This window comes from Vulpes vulpes, unplaced genomic scaffold, assembly GCF_048418805.1.
Source record: "Vulpes vulpes isolate BD-2025 unplaced genomic scaffold, VulVul3 u000000698, whole genome shotgun sequence".
Lineage (NCBI taxonomy): Eukaryota > Metazoa > Chordata > Mammalia > Carnivora > Canidae > Vulpes > Vulpes vulpes.
The window spans coordinates 300,372-328,195 of NW_027325792.1; the positions used below are offsets into that span (position 1 = coordinate 300,372).

The 27,824-nt window shown below is 41.3% G+C and overlaps 2 protein-coding genes across 4 annotated transcripts in view; both read right to left on the reverse strand.

The window, feature by feature from the left end:
• The window catches only part of LOC140597367 (uncharacterized), a 32,861-nt gene extending 27,622 nt beyond the window's left edge, over nucleotides 1-5,239 (reverse strand). Inside the window, exon 1 of the mRNA XM_072745619.1 lies at nucleotides 4,799-5,239. Within this exon, the coding sequence (XP_072601720.1) occupies nucleotides 4,799-4,829 (31 nt within the window). The 5' untranslated portion in view covers nucleotides 4,830-5,239. The remainder of the gene's footprint in view (nucleotides 1-4,798) is intronic.
• The window catches only part of LOC140597368 (piwi-like protein 1), a 96,577-nt gene continuing 73,679 nt past the window's right edge, over nucleotides 4,927-27,824 (reverse strand). The window contains exons 1-9 of one of the 3 annotated variants that reach the window (XM_072745621.1): nucleotides 18,377-18,503; nucleotides 15,208-15,334; nucleotides 13,723-13,910; nucleotides 13,121-13,193; nucleotides 10,547-10,747; nucleotides 10,304-10,407; nucleotides 8,146-8,216; nucleotides 7,592-7,748; nucleotides 4,927-5,013 (exon numbers count right to left, since the gene is read on the reverse strand). In XM_072745621.1, coding sequence (XP_072601722.1) covers nucleotides 4,947-5,013; nucleotides 7,592-7,748; nucleotides 8,146-8,216; nucleotides 10,304-10,407; nucleotides 10,547-10,747; nucleotides 13,121-13,193; nucleotides 13,723-13,751 — 702 coding nt within the window. In that variant the 5' untranslated portion in view covers nucleotides 13,752-13,910; nucleotides 15,208-15,334; nucleotides 18,377-18,503 and the 3' untranslated portion in view covers nucleotides 4,927-4,946. The other 2 variants (XM_072745620.1, XM_072745622.1) reach the window with 2 other exon arrangements.

The following is a 27,824-nucleotide window of genomic DNA, read 5'->3' on the forward strand; positions in this document are numbered from 1 at the left end:
CGAATCCCACGTCGGGCTCCCGGTGCATGGAGCCTGCTTGTCCCTCTGCCTATGTCTCTGCCCCATTCTCTCTCTCTGTGTGACTATCATTAATAAATAAAAATAAAAAAAAATAAGATGCTAGTGTGGATACGGAAAAGACCCCAAAGAGCCAGGGGACTATTCAAAACGAAGGCCACAGCTGGGGGCATCACAAGGCCCGATTTCAGGTTGTACTACAAAGCCGTGGCCATCAAGACAGTGTGGTTGTGGCACAAAAACAGACCCATAGATCAATGGAACCAAATAGCGAATCCAGAAGTGGACCCTCAACTTTATGGTCAACTAATATTCGGGAAAGCAGGAAAGACTCCCCCTGGAAAAAAAACAGTCTCTTCAATAAATGGTGCTGGGAATATTGGACATCCACATGCAGAAGAAGGATCCCAGGCCATTCTCTGACATCACACACAAAGATAAACTCAAAAAGGATGAAAGATCTAAATGTGAGACAAGAATCCATCCAAATCCGAGAGGCGACGAGAGGCAACACCCTTTTTCAACTTGGCCACAGCAACATCTCGCAAGATACGTCCGCCAAGGCTAGAGAAACAAAAGCAACAAGGAATTATTGGGACTTCACCCAGATCGAAAGCTTCTGCATAGCAAAAGAAACAGTCCACAAAAGTAAAAGACAACCTACAGAACGGGAGAAGATATTTGCAAACGACCGCTCAGATAGCGCGCTCTTATCCAAGGTCTATAAAGAACATACTCAACTCAAGAGCAAAGAAACATACAATCTGATCATGAAACCGGGAAAAGACACCCACAGAAATTTCACAGAGGAAGACAGAGACTCGGCCAACAAGCACATGAGAAGATGCCCCGCATCGCTGGCCATCAGAGAACTACAGATCCAAACCACAATTAGATACCACCGCACACCAGTGATAATGGGGAAAAGTCACAAGACAGGAAACCACAAATGTTGGAGAGGATGCGGACAAAGGGGAACCCTGTTGCACTGTAGGTGGGAATGTGAACTGGTGCAGTTGTTAGAAGAGCATTGAAAATGAGTGATAACCTTATCAGAGGTCAAACTTTGATCTTATTACTGGTGATTTGCCTTGCAGAGAAACCTGAGTGAGCATGCAATGCAGAAAGGCTTTGGAGTTGCCATATGCTTAAGGTTCCTGAGAATATAAACTGATAAATTGTCAATGAAACACAATGTGGAGTCTCACCCCTCCAAATATTTAAAAAGGTCTGACGTATATTCTTGCAATCTGAGTTTTGGCAAGTAGTTCAGAAAATATTGAAAGCTGAATTTCGCAGAGATTCTGCACAGTGTTTTCAGCACCTTTCAGCACACCCAAAAAAAAGAAACAACTTCATGTCCATTGATGAACAAAAGGATAAAAAGATTAGTCTATCTCTACAATGAAATATTATCGCAAGTTAAGAGGAAGGAAACCTCAAGAATTGTGATGACATGCATGGCCATGTAAATTAAATACTGCATGATGGCACTTATATGTGCACCTGGCACAGTCAACACACAGCATCAGGAAAGAGAATAGGAGCTAGAAGGAGGTACAAAGGGGGAAATGTTGCTGATCGGATACAAAGCTTCAATGATACAAATTCAATGTGTTCTGGAATTCTATCTGCAACCAAGGGCCTGTCATAAGCAACGCCGTATTATATGCTTGAAATCAGGAAGAGATTAGAGGATATCAAATGCCCTTACTGTCAAAGAACAACAAGAAATTCGCTAGCAGACACTGTGTGGGGACATACCTTTCTTTTGATGAGACAATATGCAAAACAGAACAACATAGTCATTGAGAACACAGTGAATAGTGTTGACGACTTGCCAAAAATTACAATACTGATGAGGAAGGGGTCTGAGACAGGACATGAGTTGGTTCCCTGGGGAGAGAGGTCCCTGAACACTTGAGATCTGCCTAGGGTCCCGGAGATCATGCTCTGAACCCCTGAACCAAGGGCTGTCTCTTTCTCAAATCCTCCTGCCCTAAGTTCCCTGTGCAAGACATTCCACAACAAGGGGGACTGCCTGAGCCAAGAGTAAAGTTCACATCCTAACGCAGCCATCCACCTCCCGGTTTCAATCCCTCACCCAAAACACAAAGCAGTTGCCCCCAAGTCAAGCTCTTGGAAATGGCAACGGGAAGCCCAACTGTGGTTATCTTCCCCCAGCGCTCACACTGCCATCTGGTTCCCATAAAGCCTTCCTGGGCACCAGTGGACTTGCCCTCAGTGACCAGTGGACTTCTCCCAAGCGGACTCACAACCCAGGATTTTCCAAACATACTGTCCCATGAGGGCTCTGCCAAGAAGTAGCTTCTCTTCAACTGACCAAACATGTTGAACAGTTAATGTGAATTCATGACATTCAAGCATGTTTTAGGCCTCAGGGTGAATGTGTTATTAGACATACTACCACATGTGTGTCATCATTTTTTTTTCCTTAAGACGGCTGCATGCTCAACATAGACTAGACACATGACTCTAGATCAAGAGTCGCATTCTCCACTAATGAGCCAGCCGGGCAGTCTCCACTCTGCTTCCAATTCTTATTGTATTTTATGTGTGCCATGGCCTGAGGTCAGACCATGCCATGACACTGATGGTCGGGCACTGGTCAGCTCTGTATCTCAGCTGTACAAGCAAATAGCAATGAGCAGGGAATGGATACCAAGCTAACCATAACCTGGCCCTTGAGTCTGATCTTCATTGTCCCAGGGGTAGGCTCTCATTTCACCATTACTAGCACTCATCATACAGACAATGCCATCATATACCATGAAAGAAACTCCTCGATTCTCAGCGGATCGAGGTCACGTGCTCAGCACTGACAGACTTTGACCAGGTTATCTAATGGTGCCTCCAAACCCTCAGAATCTGCAAACCGACCACAACCATGGCTTTGCACCTACCACTATCATAGCTTTAAGCTGACCATAATCATGCTTTAACTGACCAGAACTATGACTTGGAATTGACCAGCCTCCTATGTCCTTTTCCTACTAGTGACTATGGCAGGATCTGTACCACCACGGCTCAAGAGCTTCCCTGGGCTATGTAAGCATGGAGGTGACCTCATAATGGTAGACAGTGCTGAGATTTCCCTTTGCACAGGTCCTTTCTGACATACAGATGCACAGTAACCAATGACTCCATGCCTGAGTCATCATTTCAGTTTAGTTCACTAATTAGAATATGAGTTTTGGGACTCTAAGCTTGGATTCATATCCTGGCTCCTTAATTCAGAGTTCATGAACTTCATCACTGTGTCTCTGTTTCCCCACCTGAGGAGGAGGGAGTGTCAACAAAACATCACATATGTGTTTGATGAGCATTGAATGAACAAAGGTATGGATAGTGATCAGGAAGGTTAAGTAGAAGCTAAATATCCTGTCTGACATCTCACATTTCCCAAGTTCCAGAGCTGGATTGAACCCTGGGAATCTGACTTCCCAGACCATTGCCTTGTAACGCAAACTGGCTTTGCCTAAATACAAGTATTTTACCTTAACACCATTTAGTATTCACAGAATTAGAGGCCTTGAGAAAAAAAAAAAAAAGCTATTTGCTTCCTCCCCGAATATACTCTTGGGACTCTTGATCTATCCTGACTATCCTGCATGACGTTCCAATTCCTGAGTCATGATCAGCACATCAAATGTGATGCATAGTAGTGTGCAGGAAAGTAGAGTCACTAGTATCAACTCTTGTGTTTTAAAACGTGTGAGACAAGGTCACTGTGCATTAATTATTCCTCACACTAATATACGTGCCTCAAAACAGTGCCTGGTGACCTTGGCATGTCCTCGGATAAACCACAGCTTAGCTTTTGGACAGAGTTCTGGAGGGCAGTTTAGGAGAACTGAGTAAGACGTTATATGAAAACAACTCTAATGAAGTCTCTGTTTTCAAGCGACATTCCTAGGTGCAAATGCTTCCCATTCTCCACATCTGTAAAATTTACTTTCTCTACTCAAGTGTGTGCATCACCTATTTTTCTTTGAGAATGACTAATAAGTGTTTACATGGTTATCTCTCAGTCATTAGTTTATTAACCAATTATCCACGCAAGTAGAAAGACTGGCTATTTGTTGCATACCTGAGAATAATATTATATATTCACCATGCTTACACCTTAAGAGGGGAGGAATGGGATGAGGGATAGCATAAAATTGATCTCTCTATAAAGTGTAATTTTGGAAAATGCCCAAAGGGTAACAGGAAATGTGTGTTTGGGGCATAAATGGAATCAGAGACACTCATTCACAGGCTGACTTTTGGGCAACCATTCAGATGAAGGTAGCAACGTGCCCCTGCAAATACGGAACTCGATCCCCATTTTGGGAAAAAACGCAAGGAAGACATTGTAAAGCATTGATAAACAATGACAAGTATCCTCCATATCAACTGGATTCACACTTAATTTCTGAAATGAATACTTTGAATATGTAATTTTGGACACTAACAAAACCTGAAAATAGACGTGGCCATATTTCCCCCTGTGAGGTCCTTCGTGATGACAAATGAGGGCTGCAGGATATAATAGGGAGTAAGACATTTTTTCAAAACGGAGGCACAATATTCAAGGCAGTTAGATTGGCAGAATAACGAAAAACAGAAATGGAGCAATAGAACAAACGAAAACGCGTACATATAACTCTGCATGACAATTTGGGGAGAGGAAACTCTAAACAATGAGAAATATAGTCAGAGAAAGAGTTAACCATCCAGTTGGTAGCAAAGAGCATTCAGATCTTTAGGAACATACCATCGCAGTGTAAAGAATTGAGATTGCCCATTGTCACAACGCCAGGTAGAGAGCTGATCACCTCCTCACTCCTCACTCACTCAGCTCAAAGAGTGATAGGTGGGAAGAAAGGCAGAGGTGTTTCCCGTCACCAGGGCAACGTGTATCCTCATAGTGCTTTCAAAGTGAATGCAGCTGCACAGCAACCAACTTCTGCTCTGTAGACAGGGGTGCATCTGGGGAGACAAGGGTGGTATTTGAGAGGAGACACTTTGTATCACAAAGTGTTAGATAAGTAGAGTTTGTATCATAAACTCTATTTTAAGCTGCCTGAGGACCCTCGCACTGTTTTCCAGAGTGGCTGCTCCAGTTTCCTTCCCATCAGCAGGGCCGGAAGGTTCCCCTTTCTCCCTTTCTCCACATCCTTGCTAACGTTAGTTGTTAAATTTAGCCATTCTCACCAGTGTAACGTGGTACCTCATTGTGCTTTTGAATTGTATTTTCCTGTTCACAGGTGTTGTGGAGCATTCTTTCCCGTGCCTTTTGGCCACGTGTAGGTCCTCTTTCGAGAAATGTCTGCCCCTTTGCTCTGTCCATTTCTCAAGTAATATTAAAATATGTCATTAGGGGCGCCTGGGTGGCTCAGCGGTTTGGTGCCTGCCTTTGGCCCAGGGCCTGATCTTGGAGACCCGGAATCGAGTCCCACGTTGGGCTCCCTGCATGGAGCCCGCTTCTCCCTCTGCCTGTGTCTCTTCCTCTCTCTCTGTCTCTCATGAATAAATAAATAAATAAAATCTTTTTAATAAAATACATCATTAAAATATAAAAGTTAAAATAAATAAATAAATAAATAAATAAAATATAAAAGTTAAAAAAGAAAAGATTCCAAAAAGAAGACTTGATAAAACAAGAAACTAGGTGAGATGAGAATAAAGGAAAAAATAGAGGATGACTGTATCTTGAAAGAAAACCGAATCATACAAGGAAAACCTTGAGTTGCTGTGCTATGTTCCCCAGTGCTGGAGGTTCCACTTCTGTTTGGTCAGGAAATGTGCTGGTCACCTGTCCTTCCAGCTGATCCTCCCAGGAAGGGCCTGCTGCACAGATTCTCAGGTGTGTGTGCCTGGGTGGTGTTGCACCGACCTTGTCAGGGGGCCAGGCTGTTTGCTCTGTGAGGGTTTTGTTCCCTGAAACCTTTCATGTCTTTTTGGGGGGGTGAGAGGCAAAAAGACCACACCCCGATCTCCAGCCCCAGAGATGAGCGATGTGGTGATTGACCAATCTGCAGACTCCGATGGTGCCTGCCTACTCCATTTCTCCCCTAGGGGACCTGGGGGGACGTGGAAATGTGCAATGTTTAGGTTTCCTCAGGCAGTCTTTGCCGCTCTTGCCCTCCCCCCCTCTTCCTGGAGGAACGGGAGGTGTGTCCCTTTCTGTGGTTGCTGGCCCCCCACAAGGAGAACGTTCAACCGGGCCAATGCTGACCCACTCTGCCTCTCCCAGAGGAAGGTGCAGGCTGTGTTCCAGGCCCTTGTATGGACCCAACGTGGACGGGGGTCACCTGGCCCGGCGGGAGATCGTGGTTGATGGCACCACAAACTGAACATTCTCGCAGGCTTGCTCATCTGAAGCCATTTCCCTGAACCAGTACTTGGGAACTCTGCTGGCTCAGGCACCTGGATGCTTTCTGGCCTCCAGGAATATTGAGACCCGGCCACCCTGCACTGACCTGTGGTTCTGCACCCTTTCACCAATGAGTCCCTTTCAGGCAGGGACATCTCTAGAGGAGCACACTTTGAAGGGCCCAGATTTGAACGTTCACTTTCCTAAAGTTGGCTTACACGTGCTCCCTCCCCCACCCCACCCATTATCCTCTGATATATCCCTTTCCGTTTTACTTCTCCACACTCCACTTCATTTTTTCACTTTTCTATTTGTAGACTCAGCCATTCTTGCTTACAACTCGGCTTGATTTCATTGGTGTTCAGGATGGCTTGATAGTTATGTAGCTAATTTTGGGGGACCAGCTGACATGAGGACCTCTACTCTGCTATCTTCCATCCATCTGAAATTTGTTGTTGTTTTTTTTTTAACGGGCCTAATCCAAACTGATTCAGGAGGTTAGTCCATGAAACCTGTCATTCCCCAAAATTCAAGTTTGTTTTTCAAATAAAGTCAGCTTTATTTAGGATCACGCAAACTACTTGAAGCACCACACACACAGGATTCCTTCAGAAGAATCTGTGGAAGGTATAGTCCCCCCACACACCAACTTTACTGTCCTAGCTCCATGAGCTTGACCTAAGCAGTAAGAGAGGTTTCTATTTACAGCCACTCACATCTTAGGGGGAGGAACTTCCTCACAAGGTTGGGGCTGCTCCTATCTGTGGTGGGAACCAGGCCCCAGTGACAAGCAGAGGAGGCAGAGGAGAGGCATTCCCCAGCCCCAGGACCTACAAAACTCCAGAATAAAGAAGTTGCCTAAACACAAACCATCACCAGGCTGTGTTTATGGATTTTAATAAGTACCTGACCTTAACAAGCCCTCCTACATCAAGGCTTGCAGGGAGATTAGAAAAAAAGGAACAGGTTCTTAGGCGGTTCCATGGGGGAGAACACAATCAGGAACGTTTTAGTTCTGCTCTGTCCTCTGACTTGGGTGTGGACCAGAAAGTCAAAGAATGAATTCCCCATCCAGCAACTGATGCCCTCTGTGCCATGTTCTCTCTCTTAATTCACAGATCATAACTGTGATATTCCTTTCAGAGACTGAAATGTAGAGTTTACAAAATCTGCACTTTACAATTTATATACCCAGAGTCTTTAGGGTACACAGATCTTAAGGAGGACTCAATCTGTGGGACTTCATGATCCATCAGTGCTTGAAGCTGACCATCCCCAACTCCATCCCGATACACAATGATAGCTTGTGGTAGAAACTGATTATGTTTACACCAGAGCTTCAGGGCAGCTGGAAGGAAACCAGAAACATGGGTGAATAAGCCGTAACTCAGAACCAACTGGCCACTGCTATTTGTAACAGCTTCTAGGTTCATGTTCTTTCAATCCTGTAGCCTCCAGGACACATTCACTGCCTTTTGGTCTTCACGTGAGCTCAGCATTTCTCAACAGCACCACTACAGAAATTCTGAGCCAGATAATTCTTTGTGGGGGCAGAATGGGTGTTGCTGTCTTCTGTAGCATGCCTGGTCTCTACCCGCTAGTTGGAGGCCAGTAGCACCTCCATCCCAGCTGTTACAATGGAGCGCATCTCTAGGCATTGCCAGACGTCTCCGGGGGGACAGTGTGTCCGCTGGCAGACAACTACCAGATGGAGTCAGGCACACCAATCTTGATGGGACACTAACCTTCCAAGCAGGTTTTAAGCCCGTTCACAAGCTCTTGACCCAACTCCTGGAAAATGCACTGGGAGAACCACCTGTTTGGAGAAAAATAAGCTGTCAGTTTGAGATTTGAGAGTCTTAAAATTCCCTTATTTTTCATCCTGAGTTAATCTAGGACCTCTGGTGGTGGGGGGTGGGGGAGAAGGGAGTCACTATGGGTAGCTGAAGATCCAATCAGGAATCCATTCTTTGATGCCTCTGCAGAGATCGAAGCATTAGTCTCTTCCAGTACCCTAGGCATTTATTAAAATTGTGAATGCACACAAATAGGAATATGGAAGCATTCACTAACATTGGTACAAATTACACGCACTTTCAATGTGCAGGACTACTGCCGTCTCATGGTGGACACCCAAAATAAATAACCAGTGTTCCTGGAGATTCCTGCTTTCAGGCTGAGGTCTTAAACAATGGTTCATCCATAATCATGGTTTGAGGGAACCAGCTGCTTTGGAACAGTAATTTTTACTTGACCACTTCCCAACAGATCAAGCAATACTGGTCTCAAGTTTCTATCCCCTGTTTTTTTAATTGCTTCAAAGTATTACAATGACCTGACATGAGATAATACATTTGTCTGCTTCTTTTCCAGAATTTACAGTCTACAAGATGAAATCATGGTATGTTCAAATGCTAAGAACAGAGTAGTGGAAATGTTGTGCCAAAAAGCAAGGTTTCAACATTATTCATGAACTGAATGAAATCATTTGGGGAATATAAAAATTAATGAAAGGGAATAAAGGGAAAGGAGAGAAAATGAGTGAAAATCTCAGTGAGGGTGACAAAACATGAGAGACACCTAACTCTGGGAAACAAGGGGTAGTGGAAAGGGAGGTGGGCAGGGGTTGGGGTGACTGGGTGATGGGCACTGAGGGGACACTTGGCGGGATGAGCACTGGGTGTTATGCTGTATGTTGGCAAATTGAACTCCAATTTAAAAGAATTAAAAATTCAAAAAAATGAACTGAATGAGAGCTTAATTTCTTCCCATGATTGAAACATTATTTTCCACATGCCCTCCCACCAAAAAAAGCAAACCAATATTATATTAAACTAGAATATGGCTGGAAAAGTTGAAGCCATTCATGAAAATAAAAATGGACCCCCTTAAAGAATACTCTGTAATTATACCTAGGGGGCCACAATCCTCAGGAAGCATAACAGTGATTGGTGATGGTCATACACGTGCTAATGCTCAAGAAACTAAACTGAAGAATGTGCAAACTCCTTTGAAGGTAGGTTCTACTCTAAGCACAGAAAACAAAAGTATCCCTGGAGCAAGGGAGAAGCATGAGATATGGAAGCATATGTTCTTCGGCAGATCCATTACATATAGATCTGTGAAGAGCAGATCCTGTACCTATAGGCTTCTGATTGTATTCCTAGGTCTGTCTTCCCCATGTGGGGCCTGAGTCCTTCCCCGTGTGTTAATGGGGAGACTCACTGATCATCAGAGCCCCCAGTGAGCAGAAATCTAACGCTTGGAATCTGTGACTATTGTATCGCCCCTGTGATTATGTCCTATGTCACAGTTGGCTTTAGGGGACATTTTCCAGATGGACCCTATCTAATTTCATAACCCCCTGAAAAAGCAAGATAGCAGAAGGGGGAAGAGAGATTTGAAGCAGAACAAGGACTGTGTGCTCTGGGGGAGCAGGGCATTCGAGAAGGAATATGGATAAAGTCCCAGGAGCTGAAACAGGCCTGTAGCTGGCAGCCAGCAAGGAAAGGGGGACCTCTGTCCTTCATCTACCAAAAACAAAAACAAAACAAAACAAACAAAAAGATTCTGCCACAAGTATGTGCACTTGCAATAGGACCTCAAGCCTCCAGAGGAGAATGTGGCTTGGCCAACATGGCCAACCTGATGGCTGCCTGACAGACCTATGCGCAGACACAGGAGTGTCCTCTTAAGCTGCCATGTTTGTCTTCATCTGTTAAGCAGCAACAGAAAAATGATATAGACCCTTCCACATCAAATGTATTTGGAGCATAACTTTGCCAGAAGAGGAAGAGAATACCCTGCCCATGGCCCTCGTCAACAAACATTAGTTAGGCCCACCTCTCCTGTTTGGTCTACAGCTAGTTGCCATCTACACAATGTCTGCCTACGCCCACTCACTGCGTCAATTCCTGATTGATGCTGGACACGAAGCCTGCAATTGACTTCCGCCGATTTACAGTATCATGGAAACAGTCGATACCAATGAACATCGCATTCTGTAACTGAAATTTTTTTAAAAAGGTAAGACATTGAGTTAGAACACAATAGAAGCACAATTAAGCAATTGCGTTTAAGATGGTTGAGTCTTAAATTCCACTGAACACAAGTGAAATAAAGAGAAGGCAATGAAATCCAACGTACTCCTGTCTCCACCTTCCAGAGGGCTCCTCCCATCTTGCAGTTCATCTGCTGGGCAATCTTTGTCGCAATGGTCATCAGCGTCTGGGGTTTGTCTAAGGTCCGTGCCATGACACACTGGCTTGGGGTCGGACAATTGACACACAGGTATTGTTTTATGCCATCATACAGGTCTTTCTTTTCACTGGACAGCACGCAAAGGACCTTGAAAGAAAGCAACAACAAGACTACCGAGGACATGAAACCACAGTAATGGGAGAAGTGGATGTCACGTCAAGCAAACTACCTAGGTGGAGGAACAGAGTCTGTTCATTCAATCCACAGCTGGCCCAGGAGGGTAAAGGGTCTGGAATCCCATTCCATTCAATAATGGTGAAGGTGAGCATATGGAAGAGGAAAGAGCCTAGGAGCCAGGCATGGGCAATATGCATGAATCACTTGCACTTGCAAAGTCTTCACATCCTGGCTATTCTGTTTCTAGGAGTTTATCATGAAGTTGACACAGAGGGTTAACAAGCACAGACTGAAACGTACCATCATCAGGAACGTCACCCCTTACATGATGGGTGCTATGTGAGAGCACTTGCCAAGCATTGTACTTGACTCAGTTAATTCTTCAATAACCTATTGAGATCAAGACTAGTATCCCCATTTTACCCCTAAGCAAATAAGCTCAGGAGTTATAGAAACTGTCTGATGTACAGGCAGCAGGGCAAGATTTCTAACACGTGCTCAGACCTCCAACAGGACATGGGGTCATAAGAAAGAGCAATTACTGTTTGGTTGCTTTCTAACTATAATGGAAGATCCTCAAAGTATTATTTCTAACATGATGATGCTTCTAGGAAGATTTTTTGGGGATAATCCTCAATCAGACTAGGGAAATTCCTTTCTCATTTTAAAATTTTTTCACATGAATGAATGTGGAATTCTATCAAATGCATTATGTACTTCTTTTTTACATTTCATCTGCAATTATTTTTCCTATAATTCACCACACTGTTTCTTTTTCTAAAGACTGCATTTCAGGCTTACTGTCACCCTAGGCCCATGGTATTCTACTTTTTCTTTTAAGATTTTTAATTTACTTATCTGATAGAGAGTGAGAATGAGAGCTATCACAGGAGGAGAGAAAGAGGCAGGTTCCCCACTGATCAGGGAGCCTGAAGTGGAACTCGATCCCAGGACCTGAGGGTCATGACCTGAACTGAAGGCAGACACTTAATTGACTGAGCGAGCCATCCAGGTGCCCCATCTTCTAATATTTCTTTAACCTCTAGCAAATCCGTTAATCATGAACTCTCCTTGTTCTTAATGTTGCCAAGCCTCCCTCAGACTGTTTTCTTCAATCTTGACAACACCAAGTTTTAACATTTCTTGCTTTAGATCTGTCATTCTGTTTAGTTTCTGCTTTTTGTTTATTTCATTCTACTTTGTTTTGGTTCACTGCGCTTAGTGCATTAAGATTCAGACCTCACTCCCAATGCACTCATCAAGGGCCAGAGGGCCTCTGTCGTTATTAGTTTGCTGTTATACAGATTTTGATACATACTACTTATAGGATCTAAGTTTTTTCAATTTCTTCTGATATTATTCTAATTTCATTGCTACTTACAAGTAATTCTTTGGTTTTTGAGTGTATATGGTTGATTTCTAATTGTAATAGACTGCAGTCAATGTGTGTTTTTGATATGACACCAGTCCATTATTGGCTTAGGATTTCTCCATGCCTTTTGGGATCACTTAAAGATGAAGGCTAAACTAACTTATAGATATGCTTTTCTTAAAGCACCTAATCTTTTGGGTACAGATTACACACACACACACCTCCATTTATTTATATATACACATATATAAATATACATATTTATGTATATTTCAATAGCTCAATAAGTCAAGCTTTTAAGTACAATTGCAAAACCTAGATTCTAATTTTTTCTGTGATGATTTCTGAGTAGTATTCAGAGAGTGATCAGCTAACGTATCCTACAATTTCAGCTTCTGGAATAGCATAGGCCAGTCTCCTCCTAAGAAGAGCTGTTCAAACTGATGAAAACACAGGGACTGTGCCTGTTTGGGGCTCAGCCAGTCTAACAAGGTCATAAAGAGTTATTAGGTTAAGACAGGAAAGAAGTAGGGACCCAGAGAGGTGATCTCAGCAATTGAGGCCACTTTCTCCCAAAGTGTCTGCCCACTCTCCAGTGAACATGGCTGAAAGGTCAGAGACCATGAACAGGCTGACAGCCTCAGAGACAGGAAAGGACAGAAATTGAAGACAAGTCCCTGCCAAAGAAAGGGCACTTGAGATAGATTTTGAGTGTCTACCACTCAAAATTAAACAGATGAGATTTATAACACTACAAAGTAAGACAGGAAGCTGCTGTCAATGGGATGCCGGGGTGGCTCAGTGGTTTAGCGCCAGCCTTTGGCCCAGGGTGTGATCCTGGAGTCCCACATTAGGCTCCCTGCATGGAGCCTGCTTCTGTCTCTACTGTCTCTCCTGTTTCCCCGTCACTTTCATGAATAAATAAAATCTTTTTTTTTTTTTAAAGGAAGTGCTATCAAATAGACACTTACCATCTGTGTTTTGGAGGAAACATGGTTTTCTAAGACAGTTGTATAGGACTGGACTGTATCACTTACTTCAAGTCTAGAAAGTAAGTATATATCATCTGTATTCAAAAGGTAAATATGTAACAAACGTTTTATGCAGCCAATGGAGCACCACATAAAAACAAGGTACAATGTTAAAAAAAATTACTTTTAACTAATGGTCTTGAAAGATTTACTTATTTGAGGGAGAGCTTGTGCACATGCACACATAAGGGGAGGGGCAGACAGAGTGAATCTTAAGCATACTTCCACTGAGCACCCAGCACGATCTAAGCCAAAACCAAGAGTCAGATGCTTAACTGACTGAGCCACCCAGGTGCCCCGAAAGTTTGTTCTTAAAACAAAAATAAGTTCAATTTTTGGCTTCCTCAGCATGTATCCCAATAGCCACAAACTATATATCCCCAAAGCCTATTTTACAGTTAATTGGAATAGATTAGACTTTGTTTACAAACCTCCAGGGTTTTAATACAGTGACCAATTCCTATAATTTAATATCGTCTGACTCCACTTTACCTCCGATTTGAAGATCGGTTGTTATAGATCTTAATTTCAGCTCTACTTACATTTTTGCCTCTCTCATAGCTATGCCCATGGTGGGTGTGACTTTCCGTAGACTCTGTACTAAGGATGAGGCCGCTCCATAATTTCTCGTAGGATAGAGTATTAGCCAATGATCTAGTGACTTCACATTGAGTAAGGGTCCACTTCCGGTCTCTCTCGACCAATCTGCAAACTGTGGATGGGAGTCAAACTGGAAGACACAGTATAAGACTTCAGTTTTTAAAGAAATACCAACAAAGAGCCTTTCTATTGCAAATTTTTGCTACTTCCTACTGAAACGTTACAATTTTAAACTTTGGTCATAACTGAATTACATATTCTTTCCTTAAGATAGTGGTAAGTAATACTGGGATTCTATCATGGGTTACTCTGGATTGTTTGGATTCTAGCTATTTGACTCTTAAGGATATACTTGGCAGATTGTTTTGCCACGAGAGATGTCCACAACTCCAACCATGGTAAACTATAGAGTTTACTATATGCCAAGGATGTTACATGCTTTCTAATTGAACACCTGCTCGCTCTCCCCTAGAGAAAGGACAAACAGCCCAAGAAGAGAGAGCAGTGAGTTACTGACCTGACTTAGTTCCTCTGCATTATTATTCATTTGGCCCCAAATGACTACATGAGTAACTAGAACATGACCATTTTGAAGCTGTCTTACCACTGTTCTTCCTTGAAAAATTCTTACTCCTTTCAAGATCCTTCCCGAGAAGGACAAGAAGTTGGTATCAAACTTCAAATCCCACAGTCAAAGTTCCCGTTGTACCTCCCTATTTCTGAAAGTTAAAATATTCCCACAGAATCAAACCAAAGGAAATAAGCAAAAATGATGATCCATTTGCAAAATTCTCCTTTAATCTAAGATGCCTTGTTGTTTGTCTTCTGTATTGACATGTTGCAGAGAGAGGGTCTCTAGTACTCTGAAATCATGTCCTTACTCTCACATTTGTGCTTAGGGTCTTTCTATTTTGTTCTTCCCCTCCAGACCTCCTCTAACTTTGTATCCATGGAACAAATAGAGTTGTTCCCACAAGAGGTCGTTTTCTTCCAACCTGTTGTTTTTTAGTTGGAGAATCTGAGATATCAAGAGTTCTGCACGAGTCTCAACTTCAGGACACACACACAAACACATACAGAGAAAAATAGGACTTAACATTTGTATAGTATTCATCAGTTTCCGTAATTCGTGCTGCCTTTTTTCTGGATCCAACCTCATATGAAGAGCCAAGTCTCTCATCACCCTGTAATCTTTTAGCATTTTAACTGATAGACCTTTAAAAAGTTAAGAAGATATAGCTAAACAAGCAAGAATAGATATGTATGTGAAGAAGTCTTGATGGTTTTATCTGGAAGAGGAAGAGCCAATGGAGAGAACACAGCTCTGGGTCATTATGGAGTACTGTGAGAAGCCTGTACTTCTACATCATAACATCTGGGGCTTGAAAGGGGTGGTCTTCTATGAGGACTGCATAAATCTGAAGTACCTGTCAGGTAGCATAGCTCAGGAACCAGCATTATAGGCTTATGGGGTACGTCCTGTTGGCTCTTTTTCCATTTGCCTTTGCTGATCAACAGTGGCTGAGTTAGGTCGGTAACCTCTGTATTCTACTGCTGCTCAAAAGAGGTGAGAAAGAACACTGGTGTGACTGTCAGCAAAGCCTAGTCAAGTCACCTAAATAGGTACAAAAAAGTCTGGATCACCAACAGAGGCCCAGGGGTGTGCTAGGAAGACTATTTCCCCAAGTTTAAGAACACGTTAAAGATACTCTTAATAGTCTCTTAATTTAGATGTCCCAGGGATGACCTCTTTTTTCCCTGTAAGCACACATGGCCCAGGAGAACAAGACTCTCATAAACATTGTGTTGGGGTCACTGCACCAGCCTTCTTTGACTTGCTATAGGTAAATGCAGGACCAAGCCTTGAATTACATATTTCTCACTATAGTACTGTCTTAAAAAATTACGGATGTAATTAAGAACTTTGAAGAGGATTCCCACATTAATGGGGGACGACAAACCTGGTCACTCCTTGCAGCTGCAATACTACAGCTATTCCAAACATGCCTCCTGCATCATCGAAACTTTTCCGCCAGGAAAAGGCATTTGCCAAGACATCTATCCAGAAGCTCCTATCCCTAGGCTGCAATTCCTGTACAATAAAGTGCCTTTCCCCTCCCACATAAAGTGATGGTCTGTCATAGATCCTTCCATGCTGACCAGTGAGATCCTCATCAGTCACCAGTTAGCCACATGAATTCTGGTGGGATTGGTTAAGTATCTTGAGAATGTCAAAGGAGTTCCAGAGACAAGAAGACTTCAAATCCAGTGTTCATGGCGCTTTACCTCTGGAGCTGAACTACTACTATTAATTCTCTGTAGTTATTTGAAAGGCAGCTGGGATTCACCTCCGTTCCCCTGCTTCTAGAGTCTTAAGGCAGGAGCTTGTGCAAGTATATGTATATACATGTGTGCGGAATCATGGCATCATTTTAGGGCCTCAATCACCACTCCCACCACTGAGACTAGCACAGCCTTTGTACAAGCTATTCTTTCTGTCGAGAACTTTGAGAAACACACTATTAATTCTCATGGCTGTCCTGTGATATCCCAGACGGATCTCCTACAACACCAACTTCTGCATCTCCACAGGAATTTCCTTGTCCCACTTTGCATTACTATGAAAGCTTTTCTGCAAGCCAGGATTGTGCTTTCCTTTTAAGGGCTCATCTATGGATTTCAGGATTTTTCTAGATCTCATGACAACACAACTAGATTGCCATCTGTTATTACACTGAGTTCCCACCAGGACATCCCAAGACTACTCAAGTCATTTCAAAGGTCGTCTCAACCAATGACCTTTGAAGTAAAATCTGGAGAATGATCAAGCAAATATCAGCCTGATATCCCTGTCTGCAACTCCATCAGAGGCTATGTCAACCCAACAATCCCCAAGCCAGCTCCTCACACAGAATCTCCCATTGCAATAAGTGATGCCAGCCTCCACTCACTTCCTCAGATAAAGCCAGAGACTCCTCTTACCATTACTCACTACATTTGAGCCATCAAAAGTCCTCCCATCTGCCCCCTCCAATCCCTTTCTAATCCAGGTTACCATTATCACTGATCTAAATGGACTTAAGCACCTCCCTACTGGTGTCCCTGCCTCCCTTTTTACCCGCATATTCCCTGTACCCATACATTCCCTGTACATTAGACGCACATCTGTAAAATAAAGTGCCCCATTTCATCTATCTGTATAGTCTCACTTAACGGTAAAATCCAATGAGTGTAGGTGGACAGAACTTTATACAATGTGGCTCCCACGTCCTCCTCTGACTTCATATCCTTCAACCCTGTACACGGCCCACCCACAACTGGGTTTATTTCTTGACAGGACACTCTAGCCTTGTTTGGGATCTGGATACATCATGCCCATCCTGAAAGTGGTGTAAGAGACAATTCTTCTCACCAATCTGCACACAGCTTGCTCCTTTCTGACAGTCACATACCAGCTACTCAGAGCTTTCTATGACCAGCAGTCTAAGCCACCAGACATTCTCCATAACACCTCTTGATTATCTGCATAGATTTTCCCCAATACATGCTTTCTTCTTGTCTGCCATCTCTCTTCCTGCTACAAGGATGCAAGTTCCTTAAGAACAGAGAACTCAGTAGTCTTACCAATGTATACCCAAGTTGTATAATGAGCACTCATTACATGCTTTCAAGTTAAACAAGTAAGTACTAAGCGTGGAGCACAAGTGGGGATGATGCCATAATAGCACCATCCCCTTGAATGGCTGTGTACTCTCAGTGCTTCCAAGTAGCTAGGTTTTGGATTCCTAATATAATTTAGGAAAAAAACCCAGCTTATACTTTTCTAAGTTCTTTCCGTTTGCTATAAATATCTGTAACTCCTTGAATTCTCTCTTATCTGCCAAAGCTAGAAAACCAACCTCACCACCTAGTGCACCTTTGTTCGCAAAGTTTCCTTGTTTCTTTGTGAATAAAGATTGAGGAATTCATGAGTTATGAGATTTACAGGTCTACCCAGCGTGCCTACAAAAATGAATCCACGTGTCAATAATGAAACAAGCAGACTGACTGTACCTAAATAATGTGGACATCCCAATACTGAAAGCCAAAGTTAGGCCAAACAAGGATATTAACCACCAAACACATAAACATTTACATACAGCTGATGTCCAGAGTATGTATCATCCATTTAGAGGAGTCCTCACTCAAGCAGACATTTAGAGAGTTAAAATAGAAGATTAAAATATTTAACAAGAGATCAGAAGAAAGATCTCTAACACAAGGCTTCCAACAGGGGGAGTGGGTGGGGAGCCAGAATAATGTAAATGTTGTAATTATGCTTAGGTTTCTTTTATCTAAAGTCTCAGTGCATTCAAAGAGCTGGGTCATTCTGTCTTAGTGGCTATAAAAGGAAGAGAAAAATGGAGAGTCCATCTAGGACTCTCTAATAGTCTCTGTTTCTGCAAAATCAGGTGCCATTACAACAACGTAAGCAGATTGGGAGGTTACCTCCACTCACAGTGATGGGATGAAGTTTTACACACACTCTTAAACACAAACATGCACAGGTTTCACGTGAACAATTCCCTCAGGCTGGGTCGTTAATGGCCAGCATACCTGTCGTGGACTCTCTAACATGTTCCAAGTACTGTCGGGTATCCACCACATGGTCTCGAAAAATGCCCCCAAAATGCTTTCTCTCCTTCAGTGAGGTTGCCCGCAGTCTAGTCGCCAGCTGGAGTTCCTCTACATGGAAACGGATGTGAAAGCCATGAGTCTTATACAATAAAAAAAGGGAGGAAACATAAAACCACAAAGGACAATATTAAACACCAGCTATTAAGTAAAACTAAGTTGAGGTCGCTGGAGTTAGGAAAGTTAGGACTGTCCAACAATCCAAAGGGTATTTCAGTCATTGGTCACCAGAAAGGGGGAATGGGACCTGGAAACCCCTCTGAACAAGAGCCCACCCCACATCAGTGGCCGGCCTGGCCAGCCCCACATCCATCCCCATGGAATCTGCTTTTGCGCCAGACACTTGTCCGGAGTGCAAGCAGAAACTTTGTCCTTAGCCAGCAGCTTTATAGGCCAATCACTTGGCACCTCACTGCCCTCTCAGGAGCACTGGAAAATGCTGACTGAATAAGCAGTTTATAAAAAAAAAAAGTGCATGAAATTGCCTTTGATACAAAATAACTGAGATGTTCTTTTTAACAGCTACTGGAAAAGGCTCTATTTTTTAATTACATTGAAATATGCGTACAGACTTTACGAGGCACCATTTGGAGGACAAGACAAAGCAGTCTTTCAAATACCCTGAAAGAGGGGATTTATGAAGATGGAGGAGTAGGGTCCTCACCTCACCAGGTCCCCAACTTCCCGACAGAACTTCCAAACCATCCTGAACACCTACGAATGTGACCTGAGATTTAAAGAGAGAACAGCCGGAACTCTACAGAGAGAAAAGTTTTGGCTTCTAACAAGACAAGACAGGAAGGGGGAAAGGGAAAGGGAAAGGGAAAGGGAAAGGGAAAGGGAAAGGGAAAGGGAAAGGGAAAGGGAAAGGGAGAAAGGGAAAGGGGAAAAGGGAGAAAGGGAGAAAGGGGGAAAAGGGGAAGGGGGAAAGGGGGAAAGGGGTAAAAGGAGAAAGGGGGAAAAGGGGAAAGGGGGAAAGGGGGAAAAGGAAAGGGAAAGGGAAAGGGAAAAGGAAAGGGAAAGGGAAAGGGAAAGGGAAAGGGAAAGGGAAAAGGAAAGGGAAAGGGAAAGGGAAAGGAAGGAAGAAGCCTGGGGCAGGTGGGGGGTGGGGAGCTGCAGGCCAGAGGAGATGGCTCCAGCCTGGCGGGAAAGCCTGGGCGCCCCTAGAGCCCAGCCCCGGAGAGGAGGGGTGTCGGGCTGAACCCCAGGAGGGGCGGCGGAGTCCCCAGGCTCCCGGGGTCACTAGCAGACGAGGCACGGCCGGGGCAGAGCGCCCCAGGCCCGCGGGCCCAGCTCGGGACAGCGCTGGAGCCGCAGGCGGCGGGGCCTCGGGGAGAAGCAGGGGGGCAGGCGGGGGCTCCGGGCGGGCGGGGCGCTGCACCTGCTGCCTTCGGGCGCCCGCCGCGGCCCCGGGAGCGCGGTGCAGGCAGCACAGGCCCCGGAGCCCAGGGCCCGGGGGACACGGCCGAGGTCCTGCCTCCCCCCGGGGCGGGTGGAGGCTTCACAACTGCAGAATTAAGATCTCATCAGGCTGAAGTTAAAAATCAATTAAATGAGGTGCAATCCAAATTGGGGGTCCTAATGGCAAGGCATAAGGTGCTGGAAGAAAGAATGAGCAACACAGAAGACTCCTTGATGGCAAGGAAGGAAGCTGAGGAAAACAGAGAAAAACAATGAAAGGACCACGAGGAAAGGTTAAGGGAAATACATGACAGCTTCAGAAGGAAGAATTACGTATCACTGGGGTTCCAGAGAGCACCCAGAAGGACAGAGGGCCAGAAAGCATATTTAAACAAATCCAAGCTGAGAGCTTCCCTAATTCAGGAGGGGAATAGGCACTCAGACCCAGGAGATAGAGTGGTCCTCCCCCCAAATCAATAAAAACCGTTCAACACCTCAACACTTAATAGTGAAACTTGCAAATTCTATAGAAAAAGAGAAAATCTGTAAAGTAGATAGAGGCAGCAGATTCTTAACGAATATGGGGAGAATTGTTACATTAATAGCAGACCTCTCCTCAGAGACCTGGGAGGCCAGAAAGGGCTGGCGGGATTGATTCAGGGTCCTAGATGAGAAGAACATGCAGGCAAGAAAACTCTATCCAGCAAGGCTCTCATTCAGAATAGAAGGAGAGATAAAGAGCTTCCAAGATAGGCAGAAACTGCAAGAATATGTGACCACCAAACCAGCTCTGCAAGAAATATTAAGGAGTATCATAGGAAAATTAACATGCTTCCAGAAAATTTGTTCAGGTTTAAGTGAGCAGTTGAGATAGAAATGATTTATATATGCTGTGATTTAGTCTATGGGTTTATTTGAAAATTAGTCACCATGCAGTCTGTTTTTATAGTGTATGCATAATGATTGTACTATATAGGAAGGATGATGTGGTGTTACATTATCCCTAATAGGAACAACGCTTTTAACTGTTAAAGAGTAATCTTGCTTTCCTCAGGAGGGGGGAAAAAACCAACTCTACAGAGCTCCAGACATTCTGTACAATCCCTTAGAGGATGGGGCTTCTGCACACACTTTTGGTCAAAGAAGAGACTAAGGGCACATCTTTTGAAAACATTCTAATGAAATGACTCATAAACCCATTCCACCTATAACTGTAATTTAACTCAAATACCAATAACTAGAGCTTGGCTCAGCAGGGATTCCTTAGAGCGAGGCATAAAGCCTTGTGAAGGAAGCTGGGATATGCCACCCCAAAATATATATGTATATATATTTTTGGGAAGAGGAATCCAGAAACAAATCTTAGTGTTAATGTCTTCCCATATATTTACCTTTCCAGTATGCCGCCCTTGATAGTCTAAAATTGCTTTTCTTTAGGCTATCATTTTTTCTACAAATGTATTATTGTTCTTTGCTGAAGACGCTATAAAGCCGACAGTTTTAAGCTGCTGCTTTGAGTTCCTCTTTATTTTTGATTTCTTCGGTGTGATGTGCACTGCAAACCTTTATAAATTTTTTCTTTTGATGATATCCTCTTGGTAATGAGTCCCCCCGGGGAGAACCTAAGATGGGTAGATGTGGAGTTTAGCCTCCCCCAACACCAGCACTCATTCTAGTTGTATCCTCATTGGAAGAACGCAGGCAAAAATGAACTCTTTGCTTGGTTGGCAATTAGCCTGGGGCTGGCCATCCCAGAGATGCAGCTGCCTACATGAGATTGTGAACTTATTGCGTCAGCTACACTGGTAGACTTTCTCCTAATATACTGAACACTGGAATCCTCAAATAAAAACCCCAAAAGATCCAAGGTCTTTCTTTCATGCAGAAAGGATTCTGTACATCAAGAACCAGGCATGTTGAGGTTTTCAACCTAAGAATCACTTGCTTTACATGGCGGTAACGTGCTTTTTATATGAAGAAATAAGAACCATTTACTTAATATCATATAGCTAGTTTTCTATCAGATTATCTTGTTTCTCACGAAACAGATTTTATACCATCTATATTTAAAGCAGGCTATTGAAAGAACTTCAATCCTATTCATCAATTACTGCTTTTTGGATTGATACTTAGTAGATAGGAATTCTTTCAGAAATTACATATGGCACATAATCCATATGTCACTGTTTTTTGTGAATCTGGGTATCTGGATCTCTCAGACATCCATCTCCAAGTATCTCATAGGCCTGGATTTTCTGTCCTTTTTCTCTCTGCAGCCTATATTCCTGCTTTTACTTACAAAAGATATAAGTATCCCATCCCTGATTCTTATATTTTAATCAGGTAATGATTATTGACTATCAAATATTGTCATCAACAACATAATGTGTTCTATTTGCCCCTTTCCAAAGACAGATCTTAATAAATTACAAGTAAATAACAAGAACACAAGTCTCATTAGTCACAGTGGTGCTTCACAATTAAACACAAGATGTATCATCAATAAAATTCATGTTTTTCCATATTAACTTGAGAGGGATAAATTGTTCATAGTGAAATATGAAAGCAACATATGGGGAAATTGACAGGGCTGCACCGGTTAAACAAAGTTTGTTCAAATAAAAAGATTAAATCATAGATTAATCTGCTTAGAAATATGAAGAGGATACTTAGTATTTACATAGCAAATGATAAAACTGACATAGAGAAAAAGTCATTTGTACAGAAACTTGTAAAGAGCTTGAAAACCTGTTATATACCAAATATTGTTAGGTCGGTCATTTCTGAAATTTTATATTTAAAATTTTTTTGTTATTAGACACAAGTGCATCAAACACAGCTTTGACAAACAATTGTTTAGCAAACAATTAAAATGTATGTGATCCTATAAACAACATCTAGGCCAAGAAAAAGAACATTGCCTTACTCAAGAAACCCTCAAGCAATCACTTTCCATCATTCTGCAAGAACCCTATCATAACTTAGTAATAATTTCCTTATTCTGTTTGTTTTACTATCAGGTGTACATCCCAAAGAATGAAGTTTAGATTTACCTGTTCTTAACTACCCCCCAAAAATCACATTATATGTATTTCTATGTCTTACATCTTTATCACAATTTATCATAAGATGCAGTTATGTTCTTGAGTGTGGTTGTGGTTAAATTATTGTTATAGGTCTTAATTATAATATTGTAATGATAATACCACACTCTATGCATTCTGTTGTTGAAAAATGTTTGGATATTACTCCCTACTGTCAAACTATTTTGAACAATGCTTTTCTGAAAATTATACATACATTTGGGTACATGCGGATATGAGTTTCTCAGGGGTTAAGATACAGTAGGTCACAGTTTATGTTTATTCCAGTCCTACGTAGATTAAGAATAAAGTGCTTCCCAAAATGTTGGTATTATGACGCTATTTAATTTAAAGATAAATGTTTTATTTTTGCTTCATAAATAAAATTACTATAGGTTTGGGGAAAAAACTTTAAAATACAGACTACAGTTTCTTTGTATATATTTTACTAAAAGTTAATCTAAACTTGTGGAATGATGGATAGTTCTTAGGAATATGTATACAAAGTTGATCCATAATTGAACATGGTTTTAATGCCAAAATAAATTAGTAAAGACGTGATCATTTGATTCTTATGTCTTTGTTTTTTATTTGTTTATTTATTTTTTATTGGTGTTCAATTTGCCCACATATAGCATAACACCCAGTGCTCATCCCATCAAGTGTCCCGCTCAGTGCCCGTCACCCAGTCACCCCCACCCCTTGCCCACCTCCCATTCTACCACCCCTTGTTCGTTTCCCAGAGTTAGGAGTCTCTCATGTTCTGTCTCCCTTTCTGATATTTCCCACTCATGTCTATGATTCTTATGTCTTTGAAATGTACTGTACTTACCCCAGAAATTTCTTTCCGAAAAGATATAATAAATTATTTAAAGCATTTAAAATTTTTTCTCTGTGCATTTCCAAATGGGCTTAACTAGGAAATTATTCAACTTTTTCAGAATAGCTGACATGATTAGCTCTATATGATTTCTGATCACTTAAAGTTTGGTAATTTAAGGATAATTTATAATTCTCTAGAAATCCACAAGTTTCTTTAAATTCAGATGTTCACTTATATTTTTATCACAAAATTCCTTCATCTCCCAGGGAACTACCAATCAAAGATAGAGTCAAGGATATATTTTAATGTAATTATAAAACTAAAGGTTCTAGTTTTACAACTCTAACAATATTTATCAAGCGAAGTGAAATAGAATAGTCAATAAATTAGTCTACTAGAATTATTTTAGATTGACAGATGATTTAATTTGGTATCATATCTCAATCATTTACATATGCACGCATGTGTACATGTATATATCAAAGAATTAAGTCACAGTTCAGTGTTTTGATTTTATCTTCATGAGAGAGCTATAGACTATACTCTTGAACATCTACTTAACTTGAACAATCTACTTAAATAAACTGACTCCTCTAATTATTTACAGTATACAACAGTATTGTCCCCTCTATGTTCCTTTTATGTAAAATCTATGTCTAATCACTGTGCATAAAAGAAAATGTATGGTACAGAATTTGATGACAGTGAAAAATAAGAAGTTTAAAATGATCCCTCCTGTCTAGACACCATTTGAATCGTAGGCACTTGTTGTGGTACCATGTCACTGTCTTGTCAGCAGGCACAAATGTCTGATACCAACTGTCATTTCATTGGAAAATAATATCCCTTTAAAATTTTTCAATCAAGAACTTGCTGAAATTTTATTTTATTTTTATGTTTATTTTTTTTTAGAACTTGCTGAAATTTTAGGGGAAAACATCAGAACATGGTTCTTCCTTTAAGTACCAATCAATTTTCAGAGTAACTCCAAATTTCTTAAAATTGTGTCTGCTTTTATTTAACATATAACTTTACTTTTATAAATCTTTCTTCTCTTACATATGACTCCCCAAGAATTACATCTTTAGTCTTCTGCTTTTTGAATATAATATATAGTAATTCCCAATGAATCACTTATTTCTCTACTTTCAATTTTATACTTAAAAAATAATTGGGAAATTTAATATAAAAATAAGCTCCTTTCTAAGGCCACGTTTGCCTGTTTTGACACCTTGCTATACGTTTCATCAATTCCTTAAACTCAACATGTGGAATTGGACTAGAACTTCAACCTTGGTTAGGAGGAAATAACAAAAACAAAACAAAACAAAAAAACCTCTTCTGTGTTAAACAATTAGACAGCAGACAAAACATAAGTAACATTTTTCAAATACTGGACAACAAGCAACATAGGACTATGACCCCTGGCATAAGTGAACCACAAAAAAGATGAGCCCTTCAATTGTACCAAACAACAAAGGAGGGTTAGCTGTAATGGAATCAAGCCATCTTGCCAAGTTGCAGAGATAGAGACCAAATTTTGGGAGCAGTCAAGAAAACTAGATTTGACAGGTCAGAATAAGAGAGCGGAGTGGGTAGTTGCAGAGACACACAACTCTGTAAAACCTCAAAGAATCTCCCAATTCTGTCACTGAGTATTGCTCTGTACATTTCATGAGAAGAAAATACCAGAAGCCTTGGAAAGAGCTACAGGAAAGGAGTAGAAAAGTTCCTGGAGCTCTCACAGGGCTGAGGATAACTCATGTGTCCACTTGCCAGTGTGGAAAGATCTAGTGATACACAGGGCATTAAGTAGAGTCCTCAGGATACTGCCTTAGTTTTGAAGCTAAATTAAGTATAAAAATTTCCCAAGACTTTTCTTACCAAGCTTAAAAACAAAGGACTTGGTATATTAACAGAGCATACATTCATGTAATTGGATTGCTAGAAAATGAAGGACACAGAGTAAGAACAAAATATTTGAATAACAAATAGCCAGAATTTTCCCAAGTTGCTAAAAAGTATATACACACAGATTCAGGAAAAATAAGAGTCCAAAGTAGTATAAAAAAGTAAAGCAGGCTACGGAGCCTGGCTGGCTCAGTCAGTGGAGCGAGGGACTCCTGACCTCAGGGTTGTAAATTCAAGTGAAATATTTGTAACACATATATGTGATAAAGGACATGTAAGTTGAATATCTAAATAATCTTACTACTCCTTAGTATGAAACCAAGTAACTTAATTAAAATGGGGTTTTGATTTTATCATACATTTCACCATAGAAGATAAACGAACGGAAAATACACAGGAAAGGACGCTCAACATCATTAGTCATTAGGAAAACACAAACCAGATCACATATGATAGCACTACATGCTCAGCAGAATGGCTGAAATTAATAAAACCAATAATACTAAGTTTTGTTGAAGATGAGGGACAAAATGATTGTAAGAAATGAAATGTGCCACTGCACTTTGGAGAGTGGTTTGGCAGTTTCTCAGAAAGTTAAACTTGACTTTCCTAATGATCCAGCAATTCCTCTTATAGGCACTTACCCAACAAAAATGAAAATATATGTTTACACAAAGAACTATATTTGAATCTTTAACACAGCTTTATAAATAATAGCCAAAACCTGGGCATAAAAACAAAGTGTAACTATTTTTACATCAGAGAATACTGCTCAAAGGTGAGAGGGAATGTACATTCATACAAAAGGCAGAGGAAATAAGAAGGTAGTAGGGAACATTTGAGTCCACAGACATCACACAGACAAAGACATATGGAGGGGTGAGAGGACGTGGCATTCAGTAAGTACCTATTAGATAATTGGATAAGTTACTGTTTCTCTTGTATTTGAGTCATTTGGTTTGAACATTGAGTCAGAAGATACAGGCAGCTCATGGTGGGATTCAGAATCTGATTTTCTTGTAATATTTATAAGTATTTTGACAGGGTAAGGAAAAATCTTGCACAATTGTTATGATGATTAAGTGTTTAACTGTGAAGACACAACAGTGTCTGGGACAAAGTAACCACTGCATAAATGCATGCTATTGTAATTATTAGGCCAAATAGATTTGTCTTTTAGAAAGATCTCTCATCCCAGAGTGTACAGGACACGTATGGGTGGATGCAGTTACACGCTGGGAAATAGTGGCAAGGCATTTTCAATCATTTACAATGGAGATATTGAAATCCTGAAGCATCTTCTGTCTTGCCTGGACACCTGGAATGTTCATCATTCTCTCCTGCTATGGTAAACTATCAAATCCTATCAATTTTTCTAGATGCATGTGAAAGTTTATATTTTTCAGTGAAGCTCATCTACACCACCATAATTTCAACATCATCTCTCCTTCGTAATATTATTCCATTGACTCGATACTTTTAGTGTTTATAACTCCATCTATTATATATATAATTTACATATTGATGATCTCTATCCAGTGACATAAGACAGTAAAGTAATGATTATGTTATGAATTCTAATGATTATGAACTACAAAGCAATGGCAGGTAAAACTTTTAAAATAATTTTCTTTGAAAAAATTAATTGTATCCACAAAAATATTTAGATTTTCAGTATTTAATTTAAAAAAACCTGCCTTTTTCTCAAAGGAACAGCATTGAATTAGTTATTATAATGGAAAAGAAAAGAGTAGGTGAACTATGGATAACAATCAATCATTTGAACTAAAGTAATTAATGATTTTGATATATTTTCATCGATAGAGAACAGAGATTTCAATAGACTGAAGTTTCCTTAAAAAAAAAAAAAAGAAGGGAACCCTGGGTGGCGCAGCGGTTTGGCGCCTGCCTTTGGCCCTGGGCGCGATCCTGGAGACCCAGGATCGAATCCCACTTCGGGCTCCCGGTGCATGGAGCCTGCTTCTCCCTCTGCCTGTGTCTCTGCCTCTCTCTCTCTGTGACGATCATAAATAAATAAAAATAAAAAAAAAAAGATGATTTTAGTCAAGTAAGTCAGGTGAGCTATAACTGCTATATAATTCTAGAAAAAAATAATGAATTCAAGATTTTTAATTTTTAAAATGTAGTTTGA